The sequence below is a fragment of the Vulpes vulpes genome, chromosome 14 (assembly GCF_048418805.1).
Source record: "Vulpes vulpes isolate BD-2025 chromosome 14, VulVul3, whole genome shotgun sequence".
Taxonomy (NCBI): Eukaryota; Metazoa; Chordata; class Mammalia; order Carnivora; family Canidae; genus Vulpes; species Vulpes vulpes.
In genome coordinates this window covers 110,991,438-111,001,159 of record NC_132793.1, presented here as the reverse complement: position 1 = coordinate 111,001,159, position 9,722 = coordinate 110,991,438, and the positions used below count along the sequence as shown (strand labels likewise).

Below are 9,722 nucleotides of genomic sequence, written 5' to 3'. Positions count from 1 at the left end.
CTTGTTTGTAAATATCTTTTTTCTTTTAAAGACCTCTTAATTGTTGATGAACATAGCAAACCCTCTGAGCTGCTGTCTCCTTCAGTGAGATGATAAACTATCAGCTGGGATTTCCCTTACTTTTCCACTCCCAGAGTGACAAACCTCCCCACCCCTTCAGGGCATCCTTTTGATCTTGCTATTTCATCTCCTGAAGTGCCTATCCTGTGTAAGACCAGCCTTTTCACTGGGGTCCTGGGTCCCAGGTAGTTGGGTGGTGGCCATCCCCTACATTGTAGTCTACTGGATCATTCCTGCCAGCTCACAGAGTTCGTCTCTCATCTTCAGCATTCCCCTGGGTGCCCATCTCCCTTCCCCTTGTTCACAGTCTCCAGCGTCTCTCCTTGTCCCTTCTTTCTCTAGGCTGCCCGCCCACCATACCATCACTGTGCTGTGACGGTTACTAGCCACTTTGCTCTTGCAAAATGGAATGGATACTTCATCTTCTTCACTTGGATTCATTCTCTGTTACATCTTTCCTTTTCTACTCAGCTTGTCAACATTGACATTTCTGAGTGGTCCTGGACTCCTGGAGGCCATGGAGGAGTGCTGCTCAGTTCTCCCTTCAAGAGAGTCACTGTGGAGAGGACAGTTACCAGAGCTCCGCCTTCAGGGGTCAGCTTCACACATCCCAGAAAGCCATGCTCTCCTGGCTGTGAACCAAGCACAGTTGGGGTACTTGCACCAGGTCATTTCTGCCCAACATGGGACTCTCCTCGTGAGAGTCTTTGCTCTGGAGCTTCCCCTGGCCTGGCCAAGACTCCTCAGTGTTGTCTTGTTGTCTGAGCCTCTTTCGCCCAAATCTTCCTTGGCCTCCCTTTCACAAGCGTCACCTTACACCCGTAGTCTGAAGGCTCTTCCTGTCTTCTTCCTCTCCCCTTAATGGTACACATGATTTTTCCAGAAAAGGGGGAGAAAAACCTGTCCCTAGTATCCAGACACTGATCCAGCTTTACTAGGCTATGTTATTCTACTGTTGGACATAAACAGTCTCAGTATACCAACCTCAGACAAAGTTGCTCTGAGACCATGTAAATGCAAGACAAAAGCACCTTGTCATTTTGTCTAAGCTCAAAGAAAAAAATAAGGTTACAGCATAACCCATGAAACATCCTCTGGCTAAAATGATGTGTTGTTTTTTTTCTTTTAACCATTTTCAGCTTCATCTTCATTATAGTCTGCTCCCTACAGTTAAGGTTTTTTTTTTTAGGCACTCAGTCAGAATTGCCCGCACCTGTTTATAGCATCCAATCTAGAGTAAGCCCTTGCATCCTTAGACTGTGCTTGAAATCACCCAGCCAAAGCCAAAATTCTAAAATAGGTTCTAACACCCACTTTCTGAGAAGCCCTACCATTCTCCATGATAAGCATTCTCCTCTTACTACAACGAGAAATAAACCCAACTTGTTCAACTATAGATGTAAATGGTGGTCTCTGAGCTGGGGGCATTGAAATCCCCAGGTAAATGTCTTAAAACTCTCATTGTGTTTGGGGATATAGCTCCTGGACAACCTGACATGGATATTAGTGGCTATGGTCTGAGAGAGTAGACAGTAGGATGAGATTTGGGGCTTGTCTCATGCACTGTCCAACTGGCAAGGAAGACCCATGATGGTAGTAACCAGTGCCCCAATGGCTGCAGATTCCACCAGTGGTGCCTCAGGGAAACGTTCCAGTGGAAGGAAACCTTGACAGTACAAGGATCAAACATGGGAAAGTAAGAGGGAATATTATACACAAGAACAGTGGAGTCGGCTGGTTATCACTTCACCGTCTTGACTTTCCTTGGAGGAATAATGACAAACTAACAGCACTTAACAAATAGAATAAATCTTTAAAGTAAAAAAATAATAAATTCCATCCTCAGGGTGACGGTGGAGATTAGTGCTACCAGGATATACGGAGAGCAGTCCATAGCACAGCTCCATTTAATTTCTCAACCCCGCCCTTGCAGAATCCAGATGGATCGTGGAGAATGAGTAGAGACCAAATAGGCTCAAGTTCAACTATTGTGTTGGATGTTACATGGATGTTAGCACAGCTAATAAAGGCTCAGGTACATGATATACCACCATTGCTTGTGTGAGTTCATTCTTTTCTACCCTAGTTAAGAAACATTTTATAGCAATCTTCCTTTCCAGTTTTGCTCCAGCAATACGTTAGCCCTATTGCCTGTCACAATAGGGCCTACCAAGATTTATCACCAGATCTTGCTGTTTCTCCCTCCTGACTCAATCCTGAATCAGTTCATTCCTCTTCATCTCCACTTTTCTTCCCAAGCTATCACTGTCGTCTGGACCACTCGCTCTTGAGAGATTGATAGAATCAGATTATGCACACAAAAACTGGAACAATGTCTTATCTATCAAATTGAGTTTCTTCGTCAGTATTATCTAGGGTACAGAGAGGTAGGATTTTATTCCTGTTGGTGAAGGTGTAAACTTGATAGAAACTTCTGGATGGTAATTTTATTACATCAGAATGCTTAAACCTGTATGTTTTGATGCTTTACTCAAGGAGTATGTCCTGAAGAAATAAATGGTTAGAAGCATGCATAGATTTAGTTAACAAAGATGTAATTATTGCAGGGTAAAATCTAGAAATTTAGCCATCTTTCACTCACTTGCAACAACAAGAAAGAAATTAAATAGATGTAGAGTCTCAATACTCAGTCCCTGCAGCAGGTGTCCTGCTGAGTTAAAGGACAGTCATCAGGAGTTGCAGTGTTGGAAGGTTTCGATAAACAGAACTATCTACATGGTTTTAAAAACACAAAATACAAGCATTATCCTACAGTGCTTACCTTAAGCAGGAAACAAGATAACTAAAAAAAAAATGTGATACTAGGGCACCTGGGTGGCTCAGTTAAGCATCTGCCTTTGGCTCAGATCATGACCTCGGGGTCCTGGGATGGAGCCCTGCATCAGGCTCTCTGCTCAGCTGGGAGTATGCTTCTCCTTCTCCTGCTGCCCCTTCTCCCCACTTCTATGTGTGCTCACTCTCAAATCTTTTTAAAAATATGATATTGAAAAATAACATGGCATGTTACATGTCTGGTAACAAGTATTGGTATTTAAGAAATTAAAGGGCCACATGTTTTGTTCAGATAGTGATTTTACCTTTAAATTGTGAGTTGTTATTGCATTTCTCAAATGACATATGGAAGCAGCTACTTTTAAGATGATCTAATTGAGGTTGGTGTGAACTTCCTGTTTCCAAGCTCTGTCTTCATCTAATTTCACTTTTCTTGGGGAAAATACAAGTCACGGCTGTTTTTATTGCCCAGTTTAATTTTATTCAAAGAGCAAAGGTTTGACAGTGCATAGAATAAACAACTATTTATGGCCACCTGTGTGGCCAGCACCAAAGGACTGAGAACATATTTGGCCCAAATTGTATTGAGTCTTGTCCAGTTGCACTCCTCTGTCAGAAGGGCAGACAATTTGGTGTGGACTGACAGGTCAGCACCGTGAATGGCCAGTCCCCATTCCCTTTAATGTGCCAGGCATCCATGCAGTGGGGAAGCAATGCACCATGAGGCAAAGGGCCCAAGCTCAAAGACCATGGGTTCAGTAGATCTTTGACTTCATAGAATACTCTAGAAACCTTGACAAGTGACCAATTTGAAACTACAGTCATTGAAACTGAGGTATGATGGGGCGAGGCTCAGTTATTCACAGGAAAACTCTGGCAGTGGTTAATTCCAAGTCTTGATTGGTATCATTACCCATAATATTTTGCTTAATTCTCGCAAAGCCCCTTTTGAGGTAGGTGTTATCTCCTCTATAGTCTACTTCATGTCCTGGACCTCTGAAGTCAAAGCATTCAATCCACGTATGCCAAGGTCTGCTACAGTCCACTCCTAGTGTTGCCTCATTTGTTTTTTTTAAAATTGGCTTTCATGAGTGTTTCAAAGTTTGTTTTCTTCTTCCTACTGAGGTTGAATGTGCATTTTGGAATAATGTCATTTACATAGAAATACTTTAAATGGAGATGACACTAGCTTTCTAAGGAAAAATGAAACCACTTTTAAAGTAGACCATGGAAATCACAAAGCCTGATTGATATTCCATAAAGCAGAATGAAATCTTACGGACACTAGAAATACAATGTGAAGGTTGTCAGCAACATCAATAACATTTTCCTATGGGTGCCTCTTGATAACATGATTTTTGGGGGGGTTGTGGGTTTTTTTTTTATCTTAATGGCAAGAAAATTTTTTAAGCACTGGTGTCACAATGAAATAGGAAATGTTAATGCCAAAATTTGCTTTGACTATTATATATAAATCATATCACAAGCAAGTTATTTGGTTGGTTGGTTGGTTTAGTTCATTCCTTCAATCAGATGCTTTAAAAGAAATGTTTTTCAAATGTCCTCTTTGTGATGGATCCCAAGAATCAGTTTAGAAAGAAAAATACTTGGTAAACCATTCCTGGTGGGCAGAGCCCTGTTTCTGCTGGACTTCTTTGGGTTGGGCTGTTTCACCATCTTGTGTCCTAAAAACAAGTGAACAAACAACTTTGTTAGGTAGTTTTGAAGATTACTCAGCAAATGACTTAATACATCTCTATCTTTTAGGGAAAAAAATCTGCTTCTTTACTCCTTGAAAGACAGTGCAACGTAACTGGCCAACATTCACATCTGGAAACAAGTTGTGAAAGATGGGGATGGGGAGGAAAACACCTAATTCCCATTTTGAAAATAAGTCTTCAGTTTTACTTAAGACTAATGAGGCATATCATGTAACCTTATGTCAGGCACAAACAATAAACCTCATAAGAAATAAGGAGTGAAATAGTTAATCATCACAGCCTTACAACGTCTGGCTTCTTTAAAAGCCATCTAATATGTTCTAGCATCTCAGTAAGACTGCGGAATTAGCCTAATAAATTGAAAAGAGGAAAAGTAAGCAATAAAGTACGTTGTATACCTGCCTGAATGGTCTCTATCTGCATTTGTGAAGCTTCATATAAAACTGGGAACCCAGCTTTACACATAGGTGTGTGCTCCTGAGATGAACCCTAGGCCAGAGTCAGGAGTTGGCTCTAGCACTTAAAGAGGGCTGTGCTCAGGGCTCCAGGCAAGCCTAGAAAGTAAAATTTTGCCTCTGAATGGAAGATTAGATAGGAGGGAGAACTAGTAAAGGGAAAACTCACATTCCCAAAAGAGAAACATGTTGCAGGGGTTTCTGGGAAAATAAGATGGTATCTGAGATCATCATGCTGCCTCAGCTACCAAATCCACAGATGAAGAGGTCTTAAAACTTCAAGATGATTCAATAAATCTTGAGAAATAACCTTAATAATAATAGTGGAAATAAACAATGCTTCTGTACCAGGTCCTGTGTTAAGCATGTCTCACAGATTCATTCCTTTAGTCCCAAATCAGTCTGATGAGATAGGTGCTATATTATCTTTGTTTTAGAGGCGAGAAAGTGGAGACCCAGTGAGGTCAAGTAACCTGCCCAACGCCACCTAGCTAAAAACAAGGTCTGAATTTGAATCCAGACCTCAGGGTCAGATGATGAGGGTCCATCTTCTGTGTTACCCACGCTGACACGACCAACTAAGTTTAGTGTCCCTTGTCTAATCATCCGTGGGGGGAACAAAAGGCTTTCTGGAATTTGATACCAAGAATAGTACCTCCTCTAAAGAATGACATCCTTCCTCTTACACAGCCTTCCCATTTGGCTGGATTGTAATTTGTCCAAGGCAGGGCTTGTTTTGCCATTCTTTATGTCTGCCTGAATGCTGGGTATTGAAGAGGTGCCAGAAAGGAATCCAAACTCCCCTTCTATTGATGGAAACTGGAAATTCTAGTTTCCCCCTACCTCGTGGCAGTTTTCACATCTAGAGACTGCGTGGGTTTGTAAGGCTGGCCACAGCTGGGGCTTGGGTCCAAGCTGGGTGATTTAGTTATCGGAGGGGCGCTGATCCTGGAACTCAGATCGCCACTCAGAAAGTTCTTTGCGTAGGAGGCAAGGTTGGGCACACTGACCACTCGGCTGGGGACTTCCTCCATCTTCTTTTTCTGTTTTGTATGGAAAAAAAAGGCCTGTTAGTGCCACCCCAAAGAGGCATTATTGTAAAAGCAAAAAGGCCCACCCAACCAAAACTCTATGGGAGGGGAGGCGATAATTTTATTTATATATTTACATGTTAGTTTTTAAAGCATTTTTTTCTCCAGTCCACTTTATGTTTTAAGAAACGCATATGTTCACAATTTCTTATCTAAAACTGATGGGGATGGATGTGTTTTGTAATTCAAAAAAATTTTTTTAGACTTTAGAAGGCCATATAGAACCCCCAGCTGGAGCTAGGCCCATTGTCCTCACAAGTGTTACTATTTCTAGAGTGAAACTTAGATATTGCTGCACTGAGAGGCATATATAAAAATTATAAGGGTGCCTGGGTGGCTCAGTGGTTAAGTGTCTGCCTTCAGCTCAGGTCATGATCCAGGGTCCTGGGGTCAAGCCCCATGGGGAGCTCCCTGCTGAGTGGTGAGTCTGCTTCTCTCCTCTCCCCCTCTTGTGTTCATTCTTCCTCAAACAAATAAAACCCCTAAAAAAATTATAAATGAGCTCACATCAGTTCAGGTTAGGTTAGGTTTACTGTCCTTTGAACTATTAAAAAATATTTTTTAGCACTTTTAGGATTTTGTGATAGATGAGAAATATGGGTGTGAATATTCTCATCATGACCAATTCCAAAAACATATACAGGGAAAAAAAGTTAAGAAGTGAGAGATTCCTGCTCTTTACTCTCCTTCCTGTCCCCCAGATGTAACCATTATTAATAGTGACATGTTTATTCATAGGAAATTTGGAAGATAAAAAACCCCATAAAAAATTATAAGTACACATAATCTGCCTAGCCAGATATAAATACTGTTTGTTAGTAATTTGGAGTATTTCCTGTGAGTCTTATTTCCAATGGCTATCCCTCTGAATGTATGCCAGCCCACTGACAAATGAGATCCAGTCACCTTCAGGAAAACGAAACCAGCAAATTGTATAATGCTTGAAACCAGAAAACCAAATTACCTTCATGGAAGGGGTCAGATACCCTGGGTGAGGATTGAAAGAGAAGGATCGATTACGATGCGACATGGCACTGGGGAAGGCTGCATAGTGAAATCTTCTCTCCTCCTGGAAGAACAATACAACTGAGTCCACATGAGCCCAACCATACAGCACTGGGTTTAACCCAAAGGAAGATGGCTGTGTGAGGGCAGGTTACAGAGTGAAGGAGAGTCGGGGAGGGAAGGGGGGGTCAGTGGGGATCAAGCTGCCATCCTGAGGCTCTGAGGAAGCACCTTTACTCCTGTGGCCTTTGAGTCCCCAGCTTCTCTTGTATAGGAAAGGGCAAGCTTATGATCCAGGTACTCTTAGCATCTGAAAAGAGTCTACTGCAGAAAGTTAATAATTAAGACAAAGAAAACAAACCCCAGATAACAATCACTATATGGCCAACGTTATTTATGTGTGTCATTGTTCACTTTTCTCTTTCCTGCTGTATTATTTTTAAAGCCAATTCCAGTCATTGCATAATTTCATCTATAAAAACATCAATATGTATCTCTAAGAGATAGACTCTTTAAAAAAAAAACCCACACAACCATAATACTTTTGTCATATTTAGCAAACAAGCTGTTCCTTAGTATCTAATTTTCAGCTAGTGGTGAAATGTCCCTGATTGTCCCATCAATGTACTGACAAGAAACAGTGGTTGGGGCAGGGATGGGAATGGGACTGAGATCTGAGAGACATGGCTGCGTGTGTGGAAGGCCGTGAGGCCATGCAGGCCACTCTAAGACTGTGGATTTTACCTGGAAAAGGATGGGAGGCCATGGGAGGTGCTGAACAGAGCCGTGCTGTCATCTGACTATTTTCCTAAGATTGCTGTGGTTGATGTGAAGTCAGCATGTGGGCAATAGTCAAGTGAGTGGGGAGACCAGTGTTTTTCCACTGTGCATCTGATGGGCTTGGACTAAAGTGGTGGAGGCAGAAACGGGGTTGGGGAGGGGGGTCGGCTGCACTTCTGATGTGGCTGATTATCCCACTGTGGGCTACACCGACAGGAGTGAGTCGAGACCCACTGTGTTCAGGGCTGAATGTAAGCCAGGGGAAGCAGTCCCTGCCAGTTCAGCTGGGGTGATATGCTTCCAACCAGACCCATGAGCACCAAGAGGCTGAGTGATGCCCAAAGCGGTGGAGGAAGTATCAAGGCACAGAGATGTGAGGTGGACAGGCTGTGTGACCAGGCAGGGGTGGGCGGAGGGAGGGGCATTTCCCCAGAAATGGCCTCAGGCTTTGGTGGCTGTTGGATGCAGAACCAGAAGGAGAAAACTCTTCTCCCTAAGGAGTCCAGGGGGTGGCTCGCTAACTGCAAAGCAGGTAGTCAGTTTTGCAAAAGGAAGGTCAATAAACAATGACTGGCTTGACTGATTCTACTAAAATTCAAACAGAAGGCAAGCCATTTTAGATTTTCCCAATTCCGTAGGTTTAAAAAAATAAACCCACTCAGCATCAGGTAGATGCTGGGGGACTTGAGTGATTTTTTTTTTTGCTTTATTTTCCTGTATTATTGTTTTTTGTTTTGTTTTGTTTTTTTAGATAATAGGCAAAAGGAATCAAGGATCTTTTGGAGGTGGTTTTAGGGTTGTCAGGATTAAAATTGCAGGTACCCAGAGCAGAGCCAGGTGCAGAGTAAATGGCCCTCCCGGAGGACTCTGCAGGGCCCTGCGGTGGCCCTGACAGCCTCACCATGAGCTGCTTGATGATCTCCTCTCTCTCCTTCAGGCGGGTCTGCAGGCGGCCTATGAGCTGAGCATCCTCGGGCCTGGACGCCCCCTTCCCTGGCTTCTCTCCGGAATCTTTGAGTCTGTCGGGAGCAGGCATGCAGTTAGCCTCCTTACCACCAGGACCCGCGGTGGGGGCGCTGCTCTGAGCTTAGCCCCGCCAGCCAACCAACCTATTCACGAAGGGGGAAACCAAGGCCCTGGTAGCTTGGCTGCAGAACTCAGGGTGGAGCCCAGGACCCCAACTCCCAGTCTGACCTTTGCTACTTCCCCAGAGGCTGCGGGGCCAAGGAGCCAAAGGGCTGTGTGTGCTACGCACGCTGCCCTCAGTGAAGCGTCAAGAATCAGGGAGGTCGGGCAGCCCCGGTGGCTCAGTGGTTTAGCGCTGCCTTCAGCCCAGGGCCTGACCCTGGAGACCCCGGATCGAGTCCCACGTCGGGCTCCCTGCATGGAGCCTGCTTCTCCCTCTGCCTGTGTCTCTGCCTCTCCCTCTCTCTCTTTCTCTCTCTCTCTCTGTTGTTTCTAATGAATAAATAAAAGTCTTAAAAAAAATAGGAATCAGGGAGGTCTCCCGAGGGACACAGGCCTCCCCAGAATAATGCGCCCCTCCGCGAGGCATCGCCCTCCCCGGCCGCCGCTGCGCTAATGCTGACGTGCCTATGGCGCCACCTGCTGGCCTATAGGGAGCATGGCACGCGCTGGTTCTCAGGCAGAGCAGCCCGGCAGCTGGTACCCCCGCCCTTCACCTTGAAGCCAAGGGCAAGAACTCAAGGCATGGTGGGGAGCCAGAGAGGGTTAGGGCTGCAGATGACCTATTGACTGGAGTTGATAAGAGGGGACTTTGGCACGAGATGACTTGGGATCTAATCCCTACCCTGCCT

General features: G+C 44.2%; 1 protein-coding gene across 2 annotated transcripts in view; it reads right to left on the bottom strand.

The window, feature by feature from the left end:
* Positions 1-3,311: 3,311 nt before the first annotated feature.
* FAM184B (family with sequence similarity 184 member B) overlaps positions 3,312-9,722 on the bottom strand; it is a 133,991-nt gene continuing 127,580 nt past the window's right edge. Inside the window, exons 15-18 of one of the 2 annotated variants that reach the window (XM_025998726.2) lie at positions 8,807-8,924; positions 7,085-7,189; positions 5,873-6,072; positions 3,312-4,538 (exon numbers count right to left, since the gene is read on the bottom strand). In XM_025998726.2, the coding sequence (XP_025854511.2) occupies positions 4,445-4,538; positions 5,873-6,072; positions 7,085-7,189; positions 8,807-8,924 (517 nt within the window). In that variant the 3' untranslated portion in view covers positions 3,312-4,444. Of the gene's footprint in view, positions 4,539-5,872; positions 6,073-7,084; positions 7,447-8,806; positions 8,925-9,722 lie in introns of those variants that run through there. The other variant, XM_072737729.1, reaches the window with a different exon arrangement.